At 59.0% G+C, this 13261-nt stretch overlaps 1 protein-coding gene across 1 annotated transcript; it reads left to right on the forward strand.

Annotated features, from left to right (window-relative positions):
* Nucleotides 1-717: 717 nt before the first annotated feature.
* On the forward strand, nucleotides 718-10824 carry MAP2K2 (mitogen-activated protein kinase kinase 2). Its single transcript, XM_033082528.1, has 11 exons — nucleotides 718-821; nucleotides 1945-2155; nucleotides 3447-3593; nucleotides 4086-4163; nucleotides 4514-4565; nucleotides 4649-4773; nucleotides 7736-7949; nucleotides 8507-8571; nucleotides 9148-9209; nucleotides 9623-9668; nucleotides 10316-10824. Exons 1-11 carry the CDS (start codon nucleotides 736-738, stop codon nucleotides 10424-10426), a joined length of 1197 nt encoding a protein of 398 aa, XP_032938419.1. The 5' UTR covers nucleotides 718-735; the 3' UTR covers nucleotides 10427-10824.
* The last annotated feature ends 2437 nt before the right edge of the window (nucleotides 10825-13261 follow it).

Raw genomic sequence — 13261 nt, forward strand, 5'->3', positions numbered from 1 at the left:
GAGGGGACACGATGACTCAGGCCCCGTGTGCCCCAGGCGTGGCGCGGGGAGAAGGCCACGGCCTCTTATCGGCCACAGCACGGCCTCTGCCCGGGCAGGCGGCGGCTGCTCCCTGCTTTATGGGACCGGGCAAAGGGCGCCCGCCCGGTGCCGCCACCCGCGGCCGCTCGGGGCCTGGAACGGGATCAGCAGAGCAGGCAGCGACTGGAAAACCGATGGGTCACTAATTAGTGATTATTTAATTAACGTTCCGTCCACACAGCCGCTGCCCCCCAGTCTCCCTCAGCTACCACCGCCGCCATCTTCTCATCCCCCTCAGCGAGATCTCGCGAGACTCCGCTCTTAGGCCCCGCCTCCTCCAGGCCCCGCCCCTTGTGCCAGCACCGGCCACGCCCCCCGGGCGTTCTGTCCCCGCCCCACGGCGCTCCCGGTCCCGCCCCACGGAGCCCCCGGTCCCGCCCCACAGAACTCCCGGTCCCGCCTCCACAGGCCCGACCGTAGCCCCGCCCTTCGACCCCGCCTCGGTTCCGGCTCCCGCCCCGGTCTCAACCCCGGCCCCACCCCCAGGCGCGGCCCCGCCCTCCATAGGCCCGTCCAGGCCGCAGCTCCGTTCCCGATTGGCCCGCGCTGGCCCCGCCCCCGATCTGCCCGCGTTGGCCCCGCCCCGGCCCCGCCCCCGCGCGCCCCCGCGCCCGGCCGCGCCCCCCGGCCCCGCAGGCGCGGCCCGGCCCGGCCATGCCGGCCAAGAGGAAGCCGGTGCTGCCCGCCCTCAACATCGCCCCCAGCGCCGCCGAGGGGCCCAGCCCCGACGGCTCCGCCGAGTGAGTCAGGCCCGGCCGGGACCGCCCCGGCAGCGGGGTTGGGCCTTGGGGGGGACGCGGGGCCTTGGGGGGGCCTCGAGGACACCGGGCCTGGGCTGAGCGGGGAGGCCGGGACAGAGCGGGCACAGGGCCTGGGGGGTCGGGCACGGCGGGCACGGGGTGTGGGGAGAGCCAGGGAAGGCCTGGAGGAGCCGGGACAGGTTGGGAGAGGCCTGGGAAGGTCTGAGGGGGAACCTGGGCCAGGCTCGGGGGGAGCAGGGAGGGCCTGGGGGAACCGGGACAGGTCCGGGGGAACTGGGGCAGGCCTTGGGGGCTGGATGGGCCCAGCCCGGGGGGTGTGGGGCCGGTGAGGGGTCAGGGAGGCAGAGCTGGGGGAGAAGGGTGAGGGGTGGAAGGGATGGGCAGGGCGCTGCTGGGGTGGGATGGGCAGGGGGAGGCTGCTCTGACCCCCCCCAGGTTTGCAGGGACAGCTGAGGCCTGGGGGGTGCAGGGCCCAGGCTTGGAGCTGCAGGGAAACAGCCCTGGAGACCCAGGGAGAGCTGGGATGGGGGCCTGGAGTCTGGGGGGGACGTGGGGCAGCAGTGGGGGCTCGGCAGATGGGACATGTGGGGGTGCTGGGTGGAAGGGATGGGGTGAGACCCTCCCAGCGCGTCCCCCTGGCCGTGAGGGAACAGGGACAAAGGGGTGGCAGCAGCTGGGACGGAGCAGCTGCAGCTGGCATGGGCAGCAGCAGGTGCTGGGGGAGCACAGACCCCCCTTTGTGCTCAGGATTTGGGGTGGGGGGTGTAAGGGAGCTGCCAGACCCCATGGAAAGCCCTTCTCGTGTTACACAGCCAAGGCCAGGCTTGGCTCCCTGGGCAGGGAGCGCTGTCTGGTGCTGCCCCTTCAAGGGCTGAAGGATTTTTCCTGTTCCTTGGCTCTCCCAAGGAACTGCCTGACTGCTCCAAAGCTCTGCAGAGGGGCTGTGTGTGTTGGGCAGGGACTTCTCCAGGTCTCCCTGTCTGGGTGATCCCATTTTTAGGGGCTCAGGACGTGTCAGGGGATGCTTTTTCATCACTTCATTTCCCTAAAATCCAAACCCTCCTTTCCCTGACCACCTCCCACCTCCTCCTCCCCTCCCCAGGGCTAACCTGGTGGACCTGCAGAAGAAGCTTGAGGAGCTGGAGCTGGATGAGCAGCAGAAGAAGCGCCTGGAAGCTTTCCTGACCCAGAAAGCCAAAGTTGGGGAGCTGAAGGACGATGACTTTGAGAGGATCTCAGAGCTGGGCGCTGGCAATGGCGGGGTGGTCACCAAAGTGCAGCACAAACCCTCAGGGCTCATTATGGCACGGAAGGTAACGAGGGGCTGGGAGTGCTGGGCAGCATCTGGAGCTCTCCTGGCTCTGGGAGGGCTGGCTTTGGTGGGATTCTCTCTGCTTTTGCACCTTCAGCACCTCAGCTGGGTCAGGAGCAGAGTCCTGGCTGCTCCCAGATGGGTTCTGCATCAAGGAGAGGCTGCACTCCCAGTGGCAGATCCCTGGGCTCTGGGAAATGCAGTTTGTTTGTTCCCAGTTCTGATGGATGAAGTGTCTGGAATTGGATCTGAGGATTGTGGCTGAGGAGGGCTGGAAGTGGCAGTGGGAAGGATGGGCTTGGCACACACATCCCTCATCCCCATTTAACACATCCCAAGCAGGGACAGAGGTTCCTCTCACACTTGGCTTCTTTGGGAACATCTTCTGTGCTGCCATGGAGTAGAAAATCAGGAGCTGCCTCTTCTGCCTGCTGGGAGAGGCTGTGCTTGGCAGGGGCAGCACAAGCACTGCTCTGCCTCCTCCAGAGTCTCTCCTCCCTCCTGCTGTTGGGATCATGGAATGGTTTGGTTGGAAGGGGCCCTACAGCTCATCCAGTTCCATGGGCAGGGCCCATTCCCCTCCCCACTCTGCTCTGACCCCACGTGGAGCCCCAAAAGCCACTGCTCCTTCTTGTCCAGAGCCTTCACAGGGGCTTTTTCTTTTTCTGTGGTTTCCTTGATCTCAGAGAACCTCCTTACAACACCTCCAGAGCTTGTGAAAATGTTGCTGGCTGCTGACTCAGAGGGGCTGAGATCAAGCTCCTGACTCGTGTCCGGTGCAATCCTGGTGCCTCCCGTGGCTCAGGCAGCACTGAGCTCTCCCTCCATGGAATCCCACCCTGGATGGGCTTGGAGAGACCCCAAATCCCACCCAGTGCCACCCCTGCCATGGCAGGGACACTCTCCCTCCATGGAATCCCACCCTGGGTGGGCTTGGAGAGACCCCAAATCCCACCCAGTGCCACCCCTGCCATGGCAGGGACACCTCTCACTGCCCCAGGGTGCTCCAAGCCCTGTCCAGCCTGGCCTTGGATGTTCCAGGGGCAGCCACAGCCTTGCCAGGGCCTGCCCATCCTGCCAGGGTTTATTCCCAATATTCCCCCCCTTTGGAAATCATTCCCTGTGTCCTGGCACTTTGTCCTTAACATTAATCTGCAAATTGGGAAAATTTCTGCTCCAAAGCATCGCTTCCCTTGGAAATCTCCTTCCTTCCCAGCCCTCAGAGCTGCTCCCCATCAACCCTTCCACTTTTCCAGCAGTCACACCTGGCCTGTTCCTCTCTCTCTTGGCAGCTGATCCATTTGGAAATCAAGCCAGCCATCAGGAACCAGATCATCAGGGAGCTGCAGGTGCTGCACGAGTGCAACTCCCCGTACATCGTGGGCTTCTATGGAGCCTTCTACAGCGATGGGGAGATCTCCATCTGCATGGAGCACATGGTGAGCCCCTCCTGGCACCCTCCCAGTGCCCTTTCCCTGCCAGCTCAGTCCCTTGGGGCTCTGGGAGCTCCTTTCTCCGCTCTGCTCCTGGTGGGAGCCGCACATTCCTGCTCAGGCCTCGCAGGGAGGGAGACGGCGACTTTTGGGAAGCGGAAGCAGAGGTTTGGGGCTTGGCCAAACGGAAATGCTGCCAAGCCACTGCTCTGCAGAGCCTGCTGAGAGGCTCAGTGAACAAATTCTGCTGTTTTTGGTGGAGAAGGATGTTACTTCTCCTCCAAATCAGCTCCATCTTGGCATTTCCACTGATGGAAGGAAGCAGAGAGACAACAGCAAGAAGCAGAGCTGGTGAAAAAACCAATTTTCAGTGATAAACCTGAGCTCACATCACCAGATATTCCCTTTTTTTTGGGCTGGAAAAGGAGTGTGCCCAATGCTCACCTTCTCCCCTGCTCTGTTTTCCTGTGTTGGTCATTGCCATGTTCTTTATTTCAGGATGGGGGCTCTTTGGATCAAGTGCTGAAAGAAGCCAAAAGAATTCCTGAGGAAATCCTGGGCAAAGTCAGCATAGCAGTGAGTGCTGGGGCTGCTCAGGGGGGGTTTGCTGGGCAGGGATTGGGAATAATGCCCTGGGCTTTATATAATAATGGCCCTGGGAAGCTTTTTGTGTTCCCCAGTCCTGGGGACTGCACTTTCCTGGGCCAAAAGAGCAGAGGGAAAATATTCCCAAGCCCTTTCCCCACCTCCAACCCCTCTGGACAATGCTGGCTTCACCTCGAGGTGGTTTGGGTGATTCACCCAAAATCTGTGATGGGATTTGGGATAAGCTGAAGCCCTGAGGGACTCAGGGCAGCTCCCCTCGAGCTGAGAGGGCAGAGCTGTGCCCTGAGCTCAGCTCTCAGGCAGCCTTTGCATCCCCCCAGGTTCTGCGGGGCCTGGCTTATCTACGGGAGAAGCACCAAATCATGCACAGAGGTGAGAGCAGGGCCCTGAAAATCCCAGCCTGCAGTGCCAGGTGTCACCCAGAGCCACCTTCACCTTCCCCTCACTGTCCCCAGATGTGAAACCCTCCAACATCCTGGTGAATTCCCGAGGGGAGATCAAGCTCTGTGATTTCGGGGTCAGCGGGCAGCTCATTGACTCCATGGCCAACTCCTTTGTGGGAACTCGGTCCTACATGTCTGTAAGTTCCTTCCACCTGGGGTTTTTGGGTTATTTGGGTTTGTTTCCATCCCCATCTGGTGCACAGGGACACCTCCCACTGTCCCAGGTGCTCCAAGCCCTGTCCAACCCAGCCTTGCAGGGATCCAGGAGCAGCCCCAGCTTCTCTGGGAACCTGTGCCAGGGCCTCACCCCCTCCCAGGGAAGGATCCTGAGGTCTGAGCTGCTCCTGTATTTTGGGAATGGTTATTCAAGTGCAGTTATAGTTAGACAGGGGCTATTTAAAAATCCTGTCCCCTCTGCTCCCAGGCCCTGGCTCCAAGCTGCCTCAGAGCTGCCAGTGGGGATGACTTGCATGGATTGATTTATTCCTGATTTATTCTTTCATTGGCCATAGCCTCGAGGGAATTTTCTGCTCCTCTGATTCCCTTTGGGTGTTAACAGGAGTGACAGGAAAATACATTTTTATGGATTAGTTGAGTTCCTTAGATTTCAGCACACAGGGAAATAAATTCCTGCTGGGTGTTCCAGGCTCCCAAACACAAGTAGCTGGGAATGCTGCTGAGTTGGGAGCGTGGATGAGAATCTCTCAGTGCTTTTTTCTGCACATCACCCTGCTTTTCCATCCCCTTTGCCCATGATCCTTCTGGGACTGTCCTTTCCTTGGAGAGCTGCCACAGAGAGGCCTTTGGGATCCTCAATTCCAGAATGGTTTGGGTGGGAAGGGAGCTTAAATCCCATCCAGTGCCACCCCTGCCGTGGCAGGGACACCTCCCACTGTCCCAGGCTGCCATTGTCCCCCATTCCCAGTGCCATTGTCCCCCATTCCCAGTGCCATTGTCCCCCATTCCCAGGCTGTCTTTGTCCCCCATTCCCAGGGCCATTGTCCCCCATTCCCAGTGCCCTGGGTTCCTTTATCCCCATTCCCAGTGCCTTTATTCCCCCTCCCAGTGCCTTTATCCCCATTCCCAGTGTCTTTACCCCATTCCCAGTGCCCTGGGTACCTTTACCCCTACTCCCAGTGCCTTTACCCCCCTCCCCTCTCCCTCACCCCCCTCCTGGTACCCTGAGCCCCTCGCTGTGCTCTGGGTATTTTTACCCCATTCCCATTTCCTTTACCCCATTCCCAGTGCCCTGGCTACCTTCATCCCTGCCTCCCCTTTCCTTTACCCGCCTCCCCATGCCCCTGAGCCCCTCACTGTGCTCTGGGTGCCTTTATCCCCATTCCCAGTGCCTTTATCCCCATTCCCAGTGCCTTTACCCCATTCCCAGTGCCTTTACCCCATTCCCAGTGCCCTGGGTACCTTTACCCCCACTCCCAGTGCCTTTATCCCACTCCCCTTCCCTTTAACCCCCTCCCCTTTCCCCCTCCTGGTTCCCGGTGCCCTGAGCCCCTCACTGTGCTCTGGGTACCTTTATTCCCCTCCCCTTTCCTTCTCCTGGTGCCCTGAGCCCCTCACTGTGCCCTGGGTGCCTTTACCCCCACCTCCCTTCTCCCCTTTTCCCTTCCTGTGCCCTGGTGCCCCCTGAGCCCCTCGCTGTGCTCTGGGTTCCTTTACCCCACTCCCAGTGCCCTGGGTGCCTTCACCCCCCCTTCCCTTTCCCCCTCCCAGTGCCCTGAGCCCCTCGCTGTGCTCTGGGTGCCTTTATCCCCATTCCCAGTGCCCTGGCTACCTTCATCCCTGCCTCCCCTTTCCTTTACCCCCCTCCCCATGCCCCTGAGCCCCTCACTGTGCTCTGGATGCCTTCACCCCCACTCCCATTTCCTTTATCCCTATTCCCAGTGTCTTTACCCCATTCCCAGTGCCCTGGGTACCTTTACCCCCACTCCCAGTGCCTTTACCCCACTCTCCTTCCCTTCAACCCCCTCCCCTCTCCCCTTTCCCTCTCCCGTGCCCCGGTGCCCTGAGCCCCTCACTGTGCTCTGGGTACCTTTATTCCTCTCCCCTTTCCTTCTCCTGGTGCCCTGAGCCCCTTGCTGTGCTCTGGGTGCCTTTACCCCCACCTCCACTCTCCCCTTTTCCCCTCCCATGCCCTGGTGCCCCCTGAGCCCCTCGCTGTGCTCTGAGTGCCTTTACCCCCCTCCCCTCTCCCCTTTTCCCCTCCTGTGCCCTGGTGCCCCCTGAACCCCCTGTCCTCTGGGTACCTTCACCCCCCTCCCCTTTCCCCCTCCTGGTGCCCCTCGCCCCTCACTGTGCTCTGGGTGCCTTTACCCCATTCCCAGTGCCCTGGGTTCCTTCACCCTCCTCCCCTTTCCCCCTCCCATGCCCTCACTCCCCTGTGCTCTGGGTACCTTTACCCCACTCCCATTTCTTTTACTCCCCTCCCCTTTCCCCCTCCCATGCCCTGGTGCCCCCTGAGCCCCTCACTGTGCTCTGGGTACCTTTACTCCCACCTCCCCTCTCCCCTTTTCCCTTCCTGTGCCCTGGTGCCCCCTGAGCCCCCCCTGTGCTCTGGGTACCTTTACCTCACTCCCAGTGCCCTGGGTGCCTTTACCCCCACTCCCCTTTCCTTCACTCCCCCTCCCCTTTCCCTCTCCTGGTTCCCGGTGCCCTGAGCCCCTCGCTGTGCTCTGGGTTCCTTTATCCCCATTCCCGGTGCCTTTTTCCCCACTCCCAGTGCCCTGGGTACCTTCACCCTCCTCCCCTTTCCCCCTCCCAGTGCCCTGAGCCCCTCACTGTGCTCTGGGTGCCTTCACCCCCACTCCCTTTTCCTTTATCCCCATTCCCATTTCCTTTATCCCCCCTCCCAGTGCCCTGGGTACCTTAACCCCCACTCCCAGTGCCTTTACCCTCCTCCCCTTTCCCCCTCCCAGTGCCCCTCGCCCCTCACTGTGCTCTGGGTACCTTTACCCCACTCCCAGTGCCCTGGGTTCCTTCACCCCTCTCCCCTTTCCCCTTCCCTCACCCCTGTGTGCTCTGGGTTCCTTTACCCCTCTCCCTTTTCCCCTCCCCTTCCCTCACCCCCGCGTGCTCTCCCCGCAGCCCGAGCGCCTGCAGGGCACGCACTACTCGGTGCAGTCGGACATCTGGAGCATGGGGCTGTCCCTAGTGGAGCTGTCGATCGGAAGGTACCCAATCCCCCCGCCAGACTCCAAGGAACTGGAAGCAATTTTTGGCCGTCCTGTGGTGGACGGGGCGGAGGGAGAGTCCCCCAGCATCTCGCCGCGGGCCAGGCCCCCAGGACGCCCCGTCAGTGGTAGGGGCTGTGGTGTGCATCGGCAGCAACGCTTCCATGGGGGATGAGGGGGCTCGGGGTGAGGCTGGGAGAGGAGCCTGGGCTGGGATTTTGGTAGGGAAAGTCAAGGATGGAGGCACAGCCACGCTCCAGCGCCTCCCACCCCGCCCCAGGTTTGTGGGAATGTGGGGAGGAGGGGTTGGGATCTGGTTTTTTTGTGGGATGTGTCACAGCTCCTTGTGCTCCTCAGGTTTTGCCAGCAGGTTCCTTTTTTTTTTGGGAAGAGCTTTGCTGGGAGCTCTCACCAAACAGCACCAGGATTCCAGGGAGGCTCTGCTGGAGCTTTTTCCTTGGCAGCAGAAGGTTCTGGAAGAATTGATGGTTTGGTGCCCTCCAGACATTCCAAGCTGGGAAATAAATCTGAACTGGAACTCCCATGAAAGAAATCCAAATGTGGGGATCTTGATTGCCTCAATTCCCCCTGGGGTTACCCCAGTCTCTCCCAAAATTGTGTTTTTACACCCCACCCTGAGCCCTGAGCAGCCTCTCAGCCCTGTTTGTGTGGTGTCACCCCCCAGGGCACGGGATGGACGCCAGGCCTGCCATGGCCATCTTTGAGCTGCTGGATTACATCGTTAATGAGGTGGGTGTTAATGAGGTGGGTGTTAATGAGGTGGGGATTGCATTCCCAGGGATTCCTGGAGGTCCCACAGGGATTCCCCTGGGATCTGGGATGTTGGGTCAGTCCTGGAATCCCAGGCTGGTTTGGGTTGGAAGGATCTTAAAGCTCATCCAGTGCCATGGCAGGGACACTTCCCACTGTCCCAGGCTGCTCTGGGAATTCCATCCCAGTCCCTCCTCACCCTCACAAGGAGGAATTTCTTCCCAAAATCCCATCTAAACCTTCCCTCCTTCAGCTCTTGTCCTACCCAACCTGCAAGAGCAGCTTCCCTTGCCAGGGTGGTGGGAAATTCTCAGAAATTCTCATTTTGGGGTTGTTCCCTCAGCCACAGGCACGGCCAGAGCTGGGATTTGTGAGGTTGGATTTAGGATTGGGATGCTTGGTGATTTGGGATGGCAGGGAAGGATTTTCCTGGCTGGAAAAGCAGTGAGGATGAGGAGGGTGAGGGTGGCTGAAGAGCACAGCTCTCCCTGACGCTGATTTTTGGCACAGTAACACAGGAGTGCTGCAGGAATTCCCTTTTCCTTCTCTCCACAGCCACCTCCCAAGCTGCCCAGCGGAGTCTTCACACAAGATTTCCAGGAGTTTGTAAATAAATGGTGAGGAATTCCTCTCCTGGCTGCAGGTGGAGGCCTGGATGTGCTCCCTGACAGCTCCATCCTCTCCTGCTCCCTCTCCCTGCCTGATCCCACCTTGTGCTGGAGTAAAATCAGTTTATTTGTGGGGCTGCTGAGCAGGATCCCAGCTCCTTAAACCTGAGGGGGGTGGTGGAGCAGATCCTGGGGAACCTGAAGGTGCTGAAAGATTGGATGTGACAAAAACCCCAAATTCCTGCCCAGCTTTAGGGCCTTTTCTCCATTTGTAGGGCACAGTTTGTCCCCATCCTGCAGGGATGGATCCTGCAGCTCTCCTGGGATCCTGAGGGGCTTTGGGTGAAGCTGGGGCTTCTCCAGCCTGATCCCCCCATTCCCACAAGGAATCTCACGTTGGCTTCACTCTCTTCTCATTTCAGCTTAATTAAAAACCCGGCAGAACGAGCAGATCTGAAGATGCTGATGGTGAGTGGGGAGAGGATTTTGCTGCTGCACTGAGCTCTGCCAGCTGCTGCCTCATCCCTCCTGCTCCCAAAGCTGGGAATTGCCAGGCTGAGCTCAGGATTGAGGCACAGGGAGGGACTGAGCCCCTTTTGATGGGGCTGGGATCCTGTCCTGCCTGCTGAGGGGCCTGGGCCAAACCTGGCTCCTCACCTCTCATCCCACAGCTGAGTGCTGGGCAGGGGAGGGGAGGATTCTGGGCTGCAGGTGAGATCCCACCTGGGTCTGCCCACCAGCAGGACCTGGAGCTGCTGGACAGAGCCCAGAGGAGCCCCCAGAGCTGCTCCAGGGCTGGAGCTGAGCTGGGGGTGCTCACCTGGGCAGGAGAAGCTCCAGGGAGAGCTCAGAGCCTAAAGGGGAATCCAGGAGAGCTGGAGAGGGATCTGGGATAAAGGATGGAGGGACAGACACAGAGGGATGGATGTTGGGCAGGAATTCCTCCCTGTGATGCTACAAGGAGCAAAAATCCAAATCTTCTTCCCCTGCCTCAGCTGTGGCACCAGGATCTTCCCCCCGCTCTCCAGGGCACATCCCCCAGCACAGGGCTGGTTTTTTGGGGTCTGGGCTGCTGCTCTGGGCTGTTCCTGACCGTGTTTTCGCTGTGCTTGCAGAGCCACACGTTCATCAAGCGCTCCGAGGTGGAGGAGGTGGATTTTGCGGGCTGGCTGTGCCGGACGCTGCGGCTGAACCAGCCCAGCACTCCCACCCGAGCTGCCATGTGAGCCTGGCCCGGCCCTCCTGCCTCTGGCACCGCTGCTCTGCTCCTCCAGGGCCCAGCTGCCCCTCCTTCCTCCCTCCCAGCACCAAAGCTCTGGATCCCAAAGCTCTGGATCCCCCTCAAAAGCTCTGGATCCCCCCCAAAAGCTCTGGATTCCAAAGCTCTGGATCCCCCTCAAAAGCTCTGGATCCCAAAGCTCTGGATCCCCCCAAAAGCTCTGGATTCCAAAGGTCTGGATCCCCCCCAAAAGCTCTGGATCCCAAAGCTCTGGATCCCCCCCAAAAGCTCTGGATTCCAAAGCTCTGGATCCCCCCAAGCTCCAGAGCCTCCAAAGTTCTGGACCCCAAAGCTCTGGGATTCCCCCCAAAGCTCTGGATCCCCCCAGGCTCCAGAACCCCCAAAGTTCTGGGAGAACCCTCAAAGCTCTGGAGCTCCCAAAGCTCTGGGATTCCCCCCCCAAGCTCTGGATTCCCCCAAAACTCTGGATCCCCCCAAATCTCTGGGATCCTCCCCAAAAGCTCTGGATCCCCCAAAACTCTGGAGCCTCCCTCCCAAAGCTCTGGAGCTCCCAAATCTCTGGATCCCCACCAAGCTCCAGAGCCCCCAAAGCTCTGGGAGCCTTCCCAAAGTTTTGGAAGCCCCCCCAAAGCTCTGGGATCCCCCCCAAAACTCTGGGATCCCCCCAAACTCCAGAGCCCCCAAAGCTCTGGGATCCCCCCCAAAGCTCTGGGATCCTTCCAAATCTCTGGATCCCCCCAAATCTCTGGAATCCCCCCCCCAAGCTCTGGAATCCCCCCCCAAAGCTCTGGATCCCCCCAAAACTCTGGGATCCCCCCAAATCTCTGGATCCCCCCAAATCTCTGGATCCCCCAAATCTCTGGACCCCCAGCAGCAGCTCCATCCCCTGGGGCTGCCCAGCAGGGTTGGGGTGTGAGGCTGTTCCAGGCCTCTGCTCCAGCTCTGGAGCTCCTGACACCTCCTGACACTTGGGAATTGTGGTGCTGCTTATGTTGGTTTTTTTCCTTTTTTTTTTTTTTTTTGTCTTTATTTTGGGTTTATTTTGGTTTGGCAATGTGTTTTCACTGGGGTTAAAAGAGAAGGTGATGGAGGGGGTGAGGTGGTGCAGGGCTGGTGATGCTGATGCTTCACCTCCTCCCTGCTTTTGTCTTTGGGATGGAGAATCAGAGGGATCAGGGGTGGAGAATCAGAGGGATCAGGAATGGAAAATCCCTGCCCAGGGTGCCCAGAGCAGTGTCCCTGTCCTGCCTGGGCCCTGGCTGTGGGGGCAGAGCAGGGATCTCTTTGCCTGCTTTGCTTTTTAAAGGGTTCTTTTAAATCCTGGCCTTGTCCTGAGCTGGGTTTGGGGATGGGGATGGGGATGGCTCCCAATTTTCAGTGTCCAGCTGAGGGGACAGGGTGGATTTTCCTTCCCTGGAGAGGTGGAGCAGAGCCCTGCTGTTCCTGGTGGCCTTGTCTGGGCTTGGGGTCCCTGTCCTGATGCCATGGGGGGCACAGGGAACCCTCCAGGCTGAATTTCCCCCATTCCAGGCTGAGTTTCCTCTCTCCAGGCTGCATTTCCCCCATTCCAGGCTGAATTTCCCCCCATTCCAGGCTGAATTTCCCCCCATTCCAGGCTGAATTTCCCCCCATTCCAGGCTGAATTTCCCCCCATTCCAGGCTGAATTTCCCCCCATTCCAGGCTGAATTTCCCCCCATTCCAGGCTGAATTTCCCCCCATTCCAGGCTGAATTTCCCCCCATTCCAGTCTGAATTTTCCCCCCTCTCCAGTCTGAATTTCCCCAATTCCAGTCTGAATTTTCCCCCCTCTCCAGTCTGAATTTTCCCCCCTCTCCAGTCTGAATTTCCCCCCTCTCCAGTCTGAATTTTCCCCCCTCTCCAGTCTGAATTTTCCCCCCTCTCCAGGCTGCATTTCCCCCCTCTCCAGGCTGCATTTCCCCCTCTCCAGTCTGCATTTCCCCCATTCCAGTCTGTATTTTCCCCCTTCTCCAGGCTGTATTTTCCCCTCTGGCTGCCTCCAGCCCATCCCAGGGGTGGCCTCAGCCCTTTTGGACGTGGCCAAGCTCCAGGATTCCCTGTTGGAGCCCCCTGGGCAGGGCTGAACCCACCCAGAACCTCCTGATCCCAACCCCACATTGTCCCTGCCTTGTCCCTCCCTTCTCACCACGTGGATTTTGGGGTGAATCATTCCCCTCCCATGTGGGTTTGGCAACTCCTGAGTCCCCCATGAGGATTTGGGAAGTTTGGTGGGAATTTTTTGGTGTTTTCCTTTTTTTTTTTTAATTTTATTTTTATTTTTTTGGCTGTTTTTCACTCAGTCAGGCTGGCAGCCCCCCCAAAAATTACCAACCAGGGCTGGGTCACCCCAAATAAAATCCCTCACCCCTTTTCCTTTCCTGTTTTCCAGCACAGGACAAAGGCACTGCCCTGCCTGGGGGCCAACCTCATCCCCAAAGGGGGAAAACCCCAATTTTTTGGGGGGGAAAACCCCAATTTTTGGGGGGGAAAACCCCAGATTTTGGGGAGAACACCCCAGATTTGGGGGGTCTGTGCTTGAACCCCCCTGGGATGGATTTTGCCTCTTATTTTATGAGGGAAATGGGGAAAGTTCCTCAAGTTTTGGGCTGTTTTCCATAAGTTTTGGTGCTGGATTTTGGAGGAGGAAGAGGAGGAAAAAGGAGGAGAGCGTGGATGGAGCAGTTCGGTGGTGCAATTAATTATTTTTTTTTTTTTTTTAAACTCGATATTTTCATCATGGATTGTGTGGGGAAGGGGCGGGTGGGGGAAAAAAAAAAATAATAAATAAACGGCACTTTACATT

Source organism: Catharus ustulatus, chromosome 29, assembly GCF_009819885.2.
Source record: "Catharus ustulatus isolate bCatUst1 chromosome 29, bCatUst1.pri.v2, whole genome shotgun sequence".
Classification (NCBI taxonomy): Eukaryota; Metazoa; Chordata; class Aves; order Passeriformes; family Turdidae; genus Catharus; species Catharus ustulatus.